Source organism: Ahaetulla prasina, chromosome 7, assembly GCF_028640845.1.
Source record: "Ahaetulla prasina isolate Xishuangbanna chromosome 7, ASM2864084v1, whole genome shotgun sequence".
Lineage (NCBI taxonomy): Eukaryota > Metazoa > Chordata > Lepidosauria > Squamata > Colubridae > Ahaetulla > Ahaetulla prasina.
In genome coordinates, this window is record NC_080545.1 from 64814288 (window position 1) to 64830584 (window position 16297).

At 38.1% G+C, this 16297-nt stretch overlaps 1 protein-coding gene across 3 annotated transcripts in view; it reads left to right on the forward strand.

Moving 5' to 3' along the window:
* IFT56 (intraflagellar transport 56) overlaps positions 1 to 16297 on the forward strand; it is a 28235-nt gene that overhangs the window by 10723 nt on the left and 1215 nt on the right. For 2 of the 3 annotated variants that reach the window (XM_058191151.1, XM_058191150.1), the window contains exons 10-17: positions 55 to 110; positions 894 to 947; positions 1347 to 1410; positions 5291 to 5379; positions 9680 to 9763; positions 11094 to 11163; positions 12442 to 12548; positions 14282 to 14415. In XM_058191151.1, the coding sequence (XP_058047134.1) occupies positions 55 to 110; positions 894 to 947; positions 1347 to 1410; positions 5291 to 5379; positions 9680 to 9763; positions 11094 to 11163; positions 12442 to 12548; positions 14282 to 14415 (658 nt within the window). Of the gene's footprint in view, positions 1 to 54; positions 111 to 893; positions 948 to 1346; positions 1411 to 5290; positions 5380 to 9679; positions 9764 to 11093; positions 11164 to 12441; positions 12549 to 14281; positions 14416 to 16297 lie in introns of those variants that run through there. The other variant, XR_009156124.1, reaches the window with a different exon arrangement.

Below are 16297 nucleotides of genomic sequence, written 5' to 3' on the forward strand. Positions count from 1 at the left end.
GGGAGAGGTATAGTATTATATACTGTAATATTATATTGTATCGTATTATTTCAGATGATGTACAGGAGGCTTACAACTTGATTAAAGACCTGGAACCTGCAACCCCTCAGGTTAAAAAAAAGTTTATTCATTGATACATACTAGAAGAAATTATCTTTGGAATGTTATAGGATAGAATTCTTGTCTATTTTGTTTGTTGTCTTCCATTTTTTTAAAAAAGATACGTTGATCAGAGTAATTAAGTAATTAAGATAAGTGGATCAGAGTAATTAAGTTCTGTTAAAATCTGTGAAAAAAGAATTGTCATTTGTGTCACGTACATTTTAATGCAACCAAGTACAGCTAATTTATTCGTGATGAAAACTGTTTTGAATTTTTCTTCATACTTAACAGTGATCAAAACAATACTATAAGTTGTACTTCAAGTTTTGAAATTTTATGATAAACTATAGTAAACAATTGATGTGTTTGATGTTCCATTTAAGTAACTTTTATAGATTTTTATGGATATTTCCATTTTCTGATTATTTCACTTATTTCAAATTCATTATTGTTACTGTTATTATTTAAAAATAGTTTCTTTAGCTGATGTATACTTTAAAAACCTGGAAGATGCCAAGATAAATTTCTGGAAACTGGGTGGTTAAATTAAAATACATGCTTATATAATGGAATACACCTACAATTTTAGCAGAAGAATGAAATGGACGACTGATCAGCCTTTTAATGGTTTGAGTGCCTTTTATATTTAACTTGATACAATTAGAATCCATAAATAAATCTGATTCAAATATCTTATGTATTTGCACAGTAATTTGAATAAAAGAATTGCAAATTGCTTTAAGCATCAGGAAACAAATTGCATAATTTAATTCTTTTTTCAATATTTTTAGGAATATATTCTGAAGGGAGTAGTGAATGCAGTACTTGGGCAGGAAATGGGTTCAGTGAGTATAACAGTTTCTGATACTAGTAATTTATGAAGAATCCATAAATGGTCAAATCGAACGCAGAAGCTGATTGAGATTTTAAATTGATCCTTTCTTACATAAATTTCTTGTTTTAGTTAATTATAACTGTTTTAGACAAACTAGAGCTACTAAGAAACAAAAAGGAAATATAACCATGCTTGGGGAAGGCTCATCTATTTTCAAAAAAATAAAGTTTTACGCAGAAATTTAAAAAACAATAACTGAATATGCTCATTAACATCAAAACATTTTGGGAGGAGAAAATGGAAAACAAAATGAGCATGATGAAGAATGGAACTAAGCATTTAGGAAATAGAAAGGGAAAAATATTCATCAGCACAATAAAAGCCCTATTTCTATACTGTTCTTTTTCAGAGAGACCATTTGAAAATTGCTCAGCAATTTTTCCAACTGGTGGGAGGATCTGCTAGTGAATGTGGTATGTTTTAAATGCACTGTTTTCTCTTTTCATCAGACATTAATTGTATTAAATTTATTATGTGATTCAATGAAAGGTAAGTTCACTGCAAGTTGCTATTAGTATTTGCCAGTGACAAATATTAAGTAGAAATATTTAACATAAAAATGCAACATAAATATGCTATTTGGGCTAGAATTGGAATTTAACTTATGAATTTAGATTATAAATTTTCATGTCACAAAGAATTATAGAATCATAGGGTCGGAAAGGACATTGGAAGTTCATAACTTCTCTGATCATCCCAAATGACTCTCTAATCTTTACTTGAAAACCTTCAGTGAGGGAGTAGCCATAATTCTACGAGGCAATCCTACTTTCAAGAAATTTCTCTTTACTTCAAGTTCAGCCCTTTAAGGCAAACCAGACCGAGAAGGAAATGTCATATGGGTCTTAGAGCTATTTTTATTTTATTAGAACAGCTATAGCAGCGGTCCCCAATGTTTTAGGCACCAGGGACCGATTCCATGGAAAGTGCTTTTTCAGCAGATGCTGAAAGGCATAGTTTTACATAGTGCTGCATTCCACACATACATGGATGGGGCTTCACTCACTTGTGTGGCCTGGTTCCTGGGGTAGGCCATGGCCCAGTGCCAGGGGTTGGGGACCCCGAGCTAAAGTGACAGAATATTGCAAGTCTGAATATGCTTTCCTCTTTCTTCACTTTATCTTTGTATGGATTAAAGAGGAGCCTATCTAAGGCATCATCTTCTTTCTTGGAACGGATTCAATAGGCACTTGTCTGATTGTTTCCTTGTAATGGATCTTCCCACTATCATTCTCCATGCCTTTTACAGGTTCCATCAGCTGGTTCTTATTTTATTGTTGGAAGCTGTGGAGAATAAAGTAATACCTTCTTCCCTATGACAGCTCTCCAATTATTTGAAGATTGCTGTTCTGTCTTTGCTTAGCCTTGTCTTCTTTAAGTTAAACATCTGGTTCACGTATCCATTTTCATAGACTTTAGCCTCCAAGCCCCTCATCATCACTGCTGCTTTTCTAGACATTGTTTCTAGTTCTGTAACATAGTTCTTTGATTATGGTGACTGAAAATGGACATAGTACTCCTGTTGACCTCTAATCAGCGCAGCACAAAATGGAACTATCACTTCCTGTGATCTTGACACTGTATTTCTCTTGATGCAGCTTAATATTACATTAACTATTTGATACCTGCAGCAGACCGGCTCATGTTTAATCTATGGTCTACTAGGGTGCTTAGTTTCTTCCAAATATTATTGCCAAGCCAAATACTGCTTATTTGTGAATCTGGTGCTTGCTACTTAAGTACAGAATCCTACATTTTTTGCCATTGGACTGCATTTTTTTGGATAGGGCTTGATGTCCAAATCTATCAAGACCCTTTTGAATCTTGAGTCTCTTTTGAACTATTAGCAATTTGTCCTTTCCCATTCCCATTTCTGAGTTTTGTGTCATCTGCAGACTTGATGCACATTCTTTCTATCCCCTCATTAAGCCATATTTGATACATTTGAAATGGAGTTGATCAGCTGCAAATCCAACTACCGCTAATAGTGGAACCATCCATTCGTTGGTGAATTTTATGAAGGAGGAAGAAATATATCCATAGCATTCCCATGGTTTATTATTCTAGTCACTGTGTCAAAAAAAGCAATAAGATTTGTTTAGAATGACATGTTTTTAACAAAGCCATGCTGGCTTATAACAATCACTTTGCATCATAGTTATTTGGTAATTTTCCAGACATTTTTTGGCAGCTTCACTCATCCTAATATCCTTATATGCTAATATGAAACAGCAGAAGGAAATAATAGTCACTAGATTTGATTAATCAAGCTCAGCCTCTACATCACATCCTGAATCTTTGCATCTTGGAGATAGCACACTTCTTTTTACTGTGTTTCCCTGAAAATAAGCCAGGGTCTTATTTTCTTTTGAACCCTGAAATAAGGGCTTGGCTTTATTATTGGAGGGGTGTTATTATTTGGAGGATGGAGGAGGCGGTGAGTGTGGGACTGGATTTTCTGTCATCGCTGTTGCCTTCCCTCCCTGTTCTTCACGCTGGCCGAGTGGCTGGCCGCCGCTGCCCTGACATGTCCCACTGCCGTCGCTGCTTCGTGGAGAGGATTCTGCAAGACCTGTTGTGCCATTGCACACATGAACTGCAGCACTGCCGTGAGCTTCATCATACTGGCAACAGCTGGTGTCCTACCACTTGCGGCTGCGCCGGTATGTCAAACCTTGCAGCAGTGCTGCCGTTCGTGCAGACAACAGCACAAGCCTTGTAGTGTCCTGCTCTATGAGGCGGTGGTGGTGGCGCGATGAGTCTCACAAAGACTCATTTCTGACAGGTGGGGTGGGGGAGAAGCTAGACACGTGGAGTGAGATGTGGCTCCCCTTGCCGTCTCTTCTCCCTGCCCTTGCCGGGCATGGCAGGGCTCCTCCCCCTTGTTTAACCACCTGCCCCCTTTAGGGATGCAATTTGGGGGTGGCAAGTGGGGCGGACTTACCTTTCAAGCGCTGTGGCATTCCTCGCCGTTGTGTCCAGGGAAACATGTTGTAAAAGAAAACTTGCAAGTTGGAGAAGTTTGGTTGAACTTGCGAGAAAGTTTTCTTTTATAAGGTGTTTCCCTGGACACAACGGCGAGGAATGCCACAGAGCTGGGAAGGTAAGATGCGCATTTTGTGGTCCAACACATCCCACCCCACCCCAATGGCAACAGCAGCCTGGCTGCTTCCCTTCCCCGCTGTCTCTTTATCGAGAGGAGTGGCAGGTAGGGCGGGGGAGAAGTGAGATGTGGCTCCCCTTGCCATCTTCCCCCCCCCTCTGGGCATGGCAGGGTTCCTGCCCCTTGCTTAGCCACCTGCCCCCTTTAGGGATGCAATTTGGGGGTGGGCGAGAAGCGGGACACACGTCTTACCTTTCCAGCTCTGTCATGTTCCTTGCTGTTGTGTCCAGGGAAATACATTGTAAAAGAAAACCTTCTCGTGAATTCAGTCAAACTTCTCCAACTCGCGAGTGTAGCCAGGCATGCGTTTAAGCCATTTACTTTCTTGTATAGTAAGTAATATGATGAGTTTGCAGTTGCAATCATCATATGGTAGGAGACAAGTGTGACACAAACTTTACTGGTCATCATATTCCATCTATGTGTATGACTTTCTGAAGGTGGTCCAGGTTCAAACAGCTGCTCCCTTTACATATTTCCTTTGCCCTTGAGAAGAACCCCCCCCTCCTCCCCCCATCTTATTCCTATTGGAAAGTGAGTGGGACTGTAATCTGGCTATTTATGATGGATGTAAAAGTAAGGAGAAGAAAGGAGAAGGTCTTTATGAAGCCTATGCCTTCCCTACTCACCATGGAATCTAGCATATAAAAACTAATATTATGACAAATGAGGACCCAGATTGTTGGGGGGGCAATAAGTTGACTTTGTAAATATACAAATTGGATGAAACTATTGCCTTACACAATGTAAGCCGCCCTGAGTCTTCAGAGAAGGGCGGGATATAAATTCAAATAAAAAAAATGTGTTGATTGTTAAAGTGTTCAGAATGTTTTGCCTCTCTGAAAGCAAATTATTAAGGGCTCATTAGTCATAACTTGAAATTCACACAAGTAACTTCAAACTAACGTGAGAAGCAGATTCTAAGATTTTAACTTAGGGAAGCCTTTTACTTACTTTTTGTTTGTACAATGACTTAAATCAGTGTCAAACTGTTTCCTATCTGTCAACAAAGTAAATAATATATTGTGTTGCTTTCTGGCACCCTGGCATTAGTTCTAAAAACAAATGAAGATAGGTGTACTCCCCAATATTTTTGCTATTCTCAACTTATTTGCACTGTTATTCTTCAGATACTATCCCTGGGAGACAGTGTATGGCTTCTTGCTTCTTTTTGCTCAGGCAGTTTGATGATGTCCTAATATATCTCAATTCAGTGAAGGTTAGTAAAAGTTACAATTGTCTTGTATACATTCATGTATGTCTGTTAGTATCTCAAAAAGTGACTATGCACAAACATAACACTAGAGAAGAGAAGAAGGCTATTTCATCGAGTGTCATAGAAAATCCAGTGTTAGGGCATCTGGCTTTTAATCTGTGATATTTTCAGTTAAAATGTTGCTGTGGTGCCAATGATCAATTATTTAATTTTGGTCTTGCTAGAATCTATATTGGAGTATGTGGTTGATGCAATCTGGATTTCATAGAAGTTTCTATAACTACCTCTTTCTAGTGTCTCTTTACTGTAGATAGTAACGATAAATAAATAAATCTATGATGGTAAAATCTGTCAATATATAAAAAGCAACTTGACCTATTTTTAAGTCAAAGCTTTATCTTTATTTATTATATTTATATCTCACCTTTCAGTCAGGAGGTTAAGCTAACAAATGCAGTATTCCCTCCGCTTTTTCTCCATAGCAGCACTCTTATGAGGTATGTTGAGCAGAGAAAGAATGATTGGCCCAAAGTGAACTGTTGCAATTGACAGCGGAATAGAAATTTGTGTTTGCTTGCTTAGTTCAGCACCTGTGTTGCACTGGCTTTCATATATTAGCCCTTGCAACTCTTTTTTTAATATATTTTTCTTTGCTATAAACTACCTAGAGTCTTATGATTGGGATAGTTTACAGAAATTGTAAATAAATATCTTTTGATGCTTTGCACAGCCCTATTTATTTTTTATGAAATGCCAAGCCAAATGAAAACTTATTCTGTCCCTTTACTTGCCAAATCTTGTTTCATTAAAGGATTCTCTGGCATTGGAGCAAAATCTGAGGAAGCAACTTGGACCGCCCCTCAGATATAGTATGTAATGCCAGCTCTGCTGTAATTGATTTTCCCATTTTCCAATTAAAAGCTGGGCATTGCCTTTAATTTACAATATTTGGTGTATCATTTGGTGTACCAGGTGATAGTGCCTGGCAGATTTCAAGGCTCTAGTTGTACAGTGAATATAGCCCCTTGGTTTTGACAGTAGATAATTATAAAATAAGAATTTAGCTTTTTCAAATGACTGAAAAATAAATTGTTGCAATATCTCTTAGCTCTTTTATCCTGTAGCAATCATTTTCTTTTACTACTATAGAGCTAACTTTTATTACTGAAACTACCTCTCAATTTTTCCTTCATGAATTGCACAGGGTCATTTTTTTTTCAAAAACTAAGGACACAACTAAACATGATCATTTCCTGAGTAATACAGAAAATTAACTTATTGGATATATCTGGATCTCTGGAGGGCCAGGGATAAGGGTTACTCCTCTGCCCTGGTCCTATTAAACCTCTCAGCGGCTTTTGATACCATCGACCATGGTATCCTGCTGCGCCGGTTGGAGGGGTTGGGAGTGGGAGGCACCGTTTATCGGTGGTTCTCCTCCTACCTCTCTGACCGGTCGCAGACGGTGTTGACAGGGGGGCAGAGATCGACTCCAAGGTGCCTCATGTGTGGGGTGCCACAGGGGTCGATTCTCTCACCCCTCCTGTTCAACATCTATATGAAGCCGCTGGGTGAGATCATCAGTGGCTTTGGGGTGAGATACCAACTGTACGCTGATGACACTCAGCTGTACTTTTCCACCCCGGGCCACCCCAGTGAAGCTGTCGAAGTACTGTCCCGGTGTGTGGAAGCCGTACGGGTCTGGATGGGGAGGAACAGGCTCAAATTTAATCCCTCCAAGACGGAGTGGCTGTGGATGCCGGCACCTCGGTACAGTCAGCTGCAGATGCGGCTGTCTGTCGGGGGTGAGTCATTGGCCCCGATGGAGAAGGTACGCAACTTGGGCGTGCTCCTGGATGATCGGTTGTCCTTTGAAGATCATTTGGCGACCGTCTCCAGGAGAGCTTTCTATCAGGTTCGCCTGATCCGCCAGTTGCGTCCCTTCCTGGACCGGGATGCCTTATGTACAGTCACTCATGCTCTCGTTACCTCTCGCCTGGACTATTGCAATGCTCTCTACATGGGGCTCCCCTTGAAGAGCACCCGGAGACTTCAGCTAGTCCAGAACGCGGCTGCGCGGGTTATTGAGGGAGCGGTTCGGAGCTCCCACGTAACACCTATCCTGCGCAGACTGCACTGGCTACCTGTTGTTTTCTGGGTGCACTTTAAGGTATTGGTTACCACCTTTAAAGCGCTCCATGGCTTAGGACCGGGCTATCTACGGGACCGTCTACTGCCGGCCTCTATCTCCCATCGTCCGGTGCGTTCCCACAGAGAGGGACTCCTCAGGGTGCCGTCAGCCAAACAGTGTCGACTGGCGGCCCCCAGGGGGAGGGCCTTCTCTGTGGGGGCTCCGACCCTGTGGAACGAACTTCCCCTCGGGCTTCGACAACTACCTGACCTTAGGACCTTTCGCCGCGAACTTAAAACCTATTTATTTCGTATGGCTGGACTAGCTTGATTTTTACCTTTAATTTTAATTGAATTTGATGGGTTTTTAAATTTTTGTAATTTTATGGGGGTGTATATTACTTTAATTTTTGGGCAAATTTAAATCAGTTTTTTAAGGGTTGTTTTAACTATTGTGTATGTCTGTATTTTATCTGCCTTAGGGAGAAGGGCGGTATACAAATTAAAATATTATTATTATTATTATTATTATTATTATTATTATTATTATTATTATTATTATTATTATTATTATTATTATTATTATTATCTCCTTCATACCAAATAAAAGTTAATTCAGCTTTTAGTTCATGTCATGCGCTGGAAACAGGAAGTTCATTTTCAGGCATGCACATGTGCCATTGGCAGCTCCTCTTCAAGGTTGCAGCCCAGATGCACAAAGTACACGCATGCTCCCTTTTGGGCATTATTTGCCGAAAAAGTTCGCCATCACAGGATTAGAAGTTGAAAGCACACAAAACCACTTAACAAAATATATGAATACAGAGATCAAAACAGTACACAGAGGGTGAAACATTTGTGAAGATTGATGTTAATCTACACATGATGATTCATTATTTGATAATATAATTAATGCATTTAAACATTCCATACTGATTGACACTTAATATTAGTTGGCACCTTTCCATTTTCTGTGTTCTAAACCAGTATATCTAGATAACATTTTATACCTCCCACAAAGCTAATTTCAGCATAAAAGCAAACTTTTCCACACCTCAAGGAGAATGGTATTTTTCTTCCTAGGCTGCAACTTGACATGAATCCAGACAAAATGTTATTATAATGTGATCTACATTCATTTATACAGCAATTATTATATTTTATAATTTCTGAAATTCTTAATTAGCATTTATGTTATTTAATATATGAGAACATATTGATAATCAGTTCATCCATGGAAAATCTAAAGAAATATAATGCGTTATAGTATTATCAGGGTGAAATGTTTTATTGAAATGGTTTGCTATAGCTTCTAATTTAGAAATTTGGTATAACAAAATGAGGAAGTATTTAATTTTAAATGTGCAAAAAGAAGTATAAAATCCTTTCTGACTTGGTCTGATGGATTGCTTCAAATAGAACTTACTCACTAGGTCATTTATTTTCTGCAGCAGTGCCTATCTTCTGGAGAAGGCTCCATGTAAAAATCTGCATTCCACCATGCCTCCCAGCATATAGGAAGGATGAAAACTGAGCTGTTTAGAAGACCTTTTAATGATTAAAGTTAATTATTAGGAGACACTTATATTAGTATAATTATGGGTAATTTAATATACTGATTTGCTAGGAGTTCTTTGGGAGTGTGTTGCTATATAAACAAGTAAATGTTCCATCCTCTCTTTTTTTTTTTTTTTTTGCATTTATATCCCGCCCTTCTCCGAAGACTCAGGGCGGCTTCTCTGTATAAGGCATTAATTATGAATTGTGGGTTCATTGCTTTTTATACTGTTTTGGAATTAAATAAAAGAACGATTTCACATTCATCAGGACTATATTTTAGGGGTTTTCTAAGGCTTAAACTATTTTTATGAACAGTCAATAAGCTGTATTTTCAAAATGTCATAACTAGATAGAAATGGGGCCCTTGATATTCGTTGAATTTTAAAAAATGGAATCGAGCAATAATGTTTTGAGGAGACAAGCAAAGGGGAAATTACATCATAATAAGATTTTATATACTTGGGAGAAAGGCAAAAGATGTTCAATTTCTAACTTATTAACATCCATCATAATTCAATTGTATTGTCAATTACAAACGATAGCTGAAAATTGATACTAGCTGTTAAATGTCATAAACCATTAAATTGTTTATTAAACATGCTTTATTTTCCAGAGTTATTTCTACAATGATGATACTTTTAACTTTAACTATGCACAAGCCAAAGCTGCTACTGGCAATACCAGTGAGGCTGAGGAGGTATGTATCTACTTATTGAAAAGATCACAGACAAATTTAAAAATATTTGCTGCTTACATTTTGTATCTTAATTTCTATATCTGAACTTTCTGAAACTTCAAGGATTTGTGCATCCTTTCTTAAAGAATGTGGAGGTTGTTCTGAATAAGAAGCAGTAACCTTTTAAGTATTCAATATACACATAATCCTATGCATATATACTAAGAAGGTAACAACACTAGACAGCAGCAAAATGTGTTTTTTTAATACTAGGAGCTATACTGAACCTTGTCTTGTGGTCACACTTTCATAGTGTATGAAACTAGAAAAAATATAATAAAACAAAAGGAGAATGTGGAAGATTGATTAATTGCTAATACAATATAGTTTGTAATTTAAAATCTTTCATAATTACAGAAAACAAACAAAAAATTATTTGTTGCAGTATAATAGGAGAGTCTTATATTTTATCCATGTAACATTGAGAAATGGAAGTAAATTTGCTGCTGAAAAAAAAGGATCTTATGGTTGCTATTTCCCTCTTCAAATTTAACTCCATACATGAGTTGTACAACTGCAGAAGAATACTCTGTTTTCAAGAACAAATGCATGCATGCATGAATGGATGAAAACATACAGTATAAGATATGCCCCATTTGCCCTTCACCATTCCTTAAGTACTCCAGAACATTCTCCAGAATGTTGTGTTACTCCAGAACATTCTGGAGTAAAAGCTCCAGAATGTTCTGAATAAAATGGCTATATATATATATATGCTATTTTTAGAAAAGCTTCATTATTTGCTGACTCTGTAAACCACTGTAAACCACCGTAAAGTATATAAGTGTAAGTGCTATTGCTATTTCTAATGAAAAAGTTATTCTCCTTGAAACTTAATTTTTTTTAAAAAAATCAATGTGAGTTATCATTTGACAAAGTAAGGATTAAAGGTTAAATGATTGGTTATTTTTTCTTTTTAAATATCAGTCTGCATATTAAGCTAGAGTTTTATGAAAACAATCTAGAATCATTCCAAGACTTTGGCATGATCCCCTTTCTAAACTACTAATTGTTCCCATTTAAAAGGGCCATAAAATATATAATGATATCAGGACTGCAAGCTTTGTTTCTTACATCTCTGCTTTTGTATCACATCTCTGCTTTAGAGATCCTGGGGGTCTTTTGATAAGGCAAATTATTGAATAAATAATTTACTTTTATGATTTATGGGAAAACTATACTTTCATGTCTTAAACTTTTATAGCTGCTGAATCTTTAGAATGACAAACCCTGATTTGATTGAGCTACATTTAATGTGAACAGAAGCTTGGTTTTCTTTGTTTCCTCTCAGGTGTTCCTCCTGATTCAAAGTGAGAAAATAAAGAATGATTTTGTTTACCTCAGTTGGCTAGCACGCTGCTGTGAGTTACTCTGCTCTGTTATAAAATACGTATTGACCTGGTAATCTTGTCCCTTAAATTAATTTTAAATGAAATTAAGTATTAAGTATATGTAAATTTAATTACTTTTTAAGTTAGTTTTTTTTCTTACAAATGTCTTTTAAGAAGCAATTTTCCAAAGTTTTGAGAGAGGGAATTGAAATTTCTGCTTTGGAGATAGGCCAGTTCTTTAAGATAATCTATAGAAAATGTGTCCCAAAGGTGTTTTTTGAAAAGGCAGTTGGACTTTGTTTTTCCTTGAAGACATTTCGCTTCTCATCCAGGAAGCTTCTTCAACCCACTCCAAAGCCTGGGAGAATAATCAGGTCTCCAATAACTTCCTGAATGTTATCAGGGTGTGAGATGTCATCCCACTCTGGGGAAATATTCTAGAGAGCAGTTGATTAACACATGGGTAATTGTGTGAAGCCTTCACAGTCCAGGAAAAGGTCCAACTGCTGCGCTAGGTGTGCTTTTGTGAAGACTCCTTTGGCCATAACTGCCAAGGTCCTAGAGCTGTGATGGCGAACCTATGGCACGCATGCTTCTCTGTGGACATGTGCACCGTCGCCCCAACTCAGCTCTCCATGGCATTTCTTTTGTGAGCTTCTGTTTTCCTGCAAATGAGGAAACAGAAGCTCATGAAAGAAAAAGATCTCACCTCTGGCAGAGCTGCCGGTGTTGGGATGCCCCACCTCCTGCTGGCCAGCTGGTCTTTAGGTCTCTGCTGCCGATGCGCACATGTTTGTGCATGCACGTGCGTGTGTGCAGTTTGGGCACGTGCATGTTCGCAATTTGGGCACTTGGTGGCTAAAAGGTTTGCCATCACTGTCCTAGATAGTTGTATCTCCTTCAGGATCCTCTATAGTTGAAGTAGGTTTAATGCCAACATAGATATTATATATTATATTCATAGATCAGAAAGAAGAAACTCCTTCTTGAAGGCAACTGACTTTATTTTCACATAAAAACCCACATGTATAATCTATTCAAATGCTCAGTCTGCTGTGTGCTCAAACGGAAAGTACCCATGATAATCTAGAGCTCATTGTCATATAAAACTTCTACGTTGGCATTGGCACATATTTTTTAAAAATTATTTTTTTAATTTTCCAGTTGACTTAATCGGTGTGGCTATGTTACTTCTCAACTCATCTGAACAGCCAATCTAAAGAACAATACTGCTGAATAATATGCTTATCCAGTTCTAAACACTGTAGCAACATGCCTCTACTAGTTTTAACTTTCTGTTGATTGCAGATATTATGAATAAGAAACCAAGATTAGCCTGGGAACTCTACCTAAAGATGGAAACTTCAGGAGAATCCTTTAGTCTTCTGCAACTAATTGCAAATGACTGCTACAAAGTACGTTTTCTTTCATTCGTTTTCCTTCACTATCTAAATCAACCCTGTAGAATTGTAACTTTTTTTCCTTCTCAAGTCATGTATTTTTTTAAATAAATTGCTTCTACACTTTTCTGTTGTTAAATCCCATTTTTTACAATCAGAAGTTATATGAGATAGTCCTAATTCCTAGACTATAAAGCAGTTTGTTAGTTTGGAGTTTTTATGATGCATAAAGCTGTCCCAAGAAATAAACCATGCTGACTACTTTTCCTAAGATCATACTGAGACATCTTAAGAAAGATTATCAGTTTTTTTGCCTTTCATTGAGTAAGGAAATGATGTTAACTTTTCTATATGTTTTTGGCATTTTTCTAAGACTTAAATGCAAATATTTCATAAAAATACATTTATCTTTTTTTTGGTCATAAATGCTCATTTATTATTAAATGTTCCATTTAGAAGAAAATAGACTTTATATTGAGTCAGAAGTTTCAATCATTTGTGCTATTCCTTAATTTTGGCTTTTCTATTTTAATAGAATAGAATTCTTTATTGGCCAAGTGTGATTGGACACACAAGGAATTTGTCTAATACAATTTTGACTATAACTTTTTAAAAACATATTTCTGTTCATTGGAAATCATTTTATTCAATATAATACTTTGCTAGAAATGAAAAAAATTAAATGTTTCAGGATGAAAGGTAAAATGTAACTGAAAATTGAACTGGGAAAAAAGAACATTTTAAAATGTTTTCAAAGAAAATCTTCCATCTTTAAAATTGTTTGGGCAACTATCATGGTTAGTGGCATGCCCCATTTCTGTGCCACAATGTAATCATGTTAATACACACACACACACACACACACACAATAAAATAAATAAATAATGCAAAATTCTTGGTGCTCTCTGAGCTTGGTTGGGTTTTTTTTTTTGCAGATATTTCATTACCAAATTAGGTAACATAATCAGTGCTAGTGGGGAATGGGGTTTGCTCTCCTTTTCTATGCTAGTGGCTTGCCCTGTAAATGTTGGTGGGACTAGTCTTAGTAGTTTCCTGATTCAGCTATTGTTTACTGTTAGCCTGTTTGGCAGTTCCTTGATTGAGATATTGTTTGCTTCTTGATTGTTCATCAGATCTTAATCTTGATGTGAATCTCTGCTCATCTGGGTGTTGCTTGGTGAAGAGGTGTTTTGGTCCTTTTCCTCCCTTTTTAGCTTTTTGATAGTCTCTTTTGAATGGTATGTAGATGTTGTTTGTGTCTGTGTGCTTATTGATGCCAGATTTGTCTGGGATTCTGTAGCGTTTTTAGACTTGGCTTGGTCTAAGATGCTCACAATTTCCAAGTTGAAACTATGGTTTAGTCTGTCTGCGTGTTGTGAAATTAAGGAACTTTCATCCTGTCTTCTGTTTTCCTAGTTTTTCATGAATATACTCTGCTAGTCTTCTGCTGGTCTCCTAGTTTGGTAATAAAATGTCTGCAAGAAAACAACCAAGCTCAGAGAGTACCAAGAGTTCCACAGTTCAACATTGAGCTACAAATATTGTATCAATAAATAATGTGTTTATGACATTGAAAAATATTTATTTCTTTAACTTGAAAACAAAGTCAGAAAATTTTATCTGGATTTCAAATCATGAACAGGAAAAATTCATGTCACTGTTCATTCCTCTTTTTATGTTGCTACATATTTAAACTTTGTTTTAGGCAGTGTTGCTGCCTTAAGCATATACCTTTATCTTTTGAACAGATGGGCCAGTTTTATTATTCTGCTAAAGCTTTTGACGTCCTCGAAAGATTGGATCCTAACCCTGAATATTGGGAAGGCAAAAGAGGAGCCTGTGTTGGTATCTTCCAGATGATTGTTGCTGGCAGAGAGCCTAAGTATGTACACTGAGTTTCTTTCTACTACTTCGGCTGTAATATTACAATATTGTTTTTTTTTACTGAATAAAAATGCCGATTAGAAACATAAGGAACAGAAGGCCTTTAAGTTTTGATTCTGCTAAAGTGTGTATTATGAATGGAAGCTTTACCTTTATTAAAGTACTGTAGTCCTCGAGTTACAATAATTCACTTAGTGACAGGTCAAAGTTACAACACCCTCCCACCCCAAAGTTCTTACAACCCAGGCCTGAAGTTATGTGTGTTGCAACACCGTGGTAGTCATTTGCTCGTATGACTAACCACAGAGATACTACAACATGCTTCCTGCCTATTTCCCCCAATACTGCCTCACCAGGTCTCCACAAGAACTCAGCCTCCTTTGCTAGTCTACACATGCTCCTCCCCACCTTGTCACCGATTGCTCACTTACCTTTCAAAGATTTCCAGCATTCCAGACAGGCTGGGCCACATGACAGAAAAGCAGCCATCTTTTTCTCAGAAGCTGGCGAAGAGGACAGGATCATCTGTAAGAATGCAACATCTATCAGATCCCTGCAGGTCTCGTCTGGTCCTGGCCTGAGTGGCTCTCTGGGCGCTCTCTGCACACTGCTGAATGGCTGGTTCAAATGAACTGTTTTGGACATTGTGGTGTGAAGATGGCAGTGGCATCCAATCAACATGGGGCATTTTTGTGCTAGTTTTGGCTAGAGGAAGAGGAGGAGGCAAGACTGCAGGGCACTTGGGCAGCCAGCTAGAGTGGCAGCAGGCGAGCCAAGCCAAAAGAGCTGCACAATTGCCGGGGATGCCCAAGCTCCTCATAGCAAGCCAGTTCAGTGCAGCCATCCTAGAAGCCTCACACGCATGCGCTCACTCGTCTCCTACAGTGCCTTGGGTGCCGGAGCCCGGGGCACGTTCCCTGGCGATGGTGGACGGGCGCTACCACAGCTGTGTTCCTGGGAGAGTCATCCTCTTGTCCTCTCCCTTGGGGCAACCCCCACAGCCTTCATATGCCTCTCTGCCCATCCGATCTCCCACAGGACACACCCAGCAAGTGTGGGGAAGACGGTGCACCAAACTCTCCATCTTTCCAGTTGCCTCTGTAACACTGCAATTGATGAGGTCCATGCAGGTTCACCTCTCCATTATGTGACAGAGCCAATAAAGGCTGCAGAGACTATGGAGACAGGTGGAGAGATGGCAAGCTTGGTGTACCAGCCACCCCATGCTTGCCAGGCATGCCCGAGGAGAGATCAAGCAGACAGAGAGGCATCTGTGGCTTGTGGGGAATGCCCAAAGGGAGAGGATGAGTTACAGGGGGAAAAAATAATTCAACAGACAGGTTATACAGCCATAAAGAATGTCCTCTCTCATTTACAAGTTATTCTTAATATTTTTTAACTAGAAACATCTGTACATAATCAGCAAGATTGACATACATTTAAAAAAATTTGCTACTACTGAACCAAACCTAGGTTACCCTCACTGTTAATCTGCATAAACTGCCTGATGTCCCAAAGGTGCTTTTTCAAGAAGCAACTAGATTTTCTGATTTTTCTTTGAAGACATTTTGCTTCTCATCCAGATTCTTGGATGAGAAGTGAAACGTCTTCAAAGAAAAACCAGGAAATCCAGTTGTCTCTTGAAAAAGCACCTTTGGGACAACCATGACCTAGATGACTGAAAATCTCCATAGACATTTAGACTGCCTGATGCTGGACTTTTTTGAACCTTAAAGATATCTCTGATCACCAGAAGCAAATAATTCCCAGGAAAACAAACATTTCCAGACACATTTTGTGGCACACTATCCCATGTATTGTATTGAAGACCAAATGTATAATAAGATTACAGTGGACAAATTACCTGAACCCATTAAAAG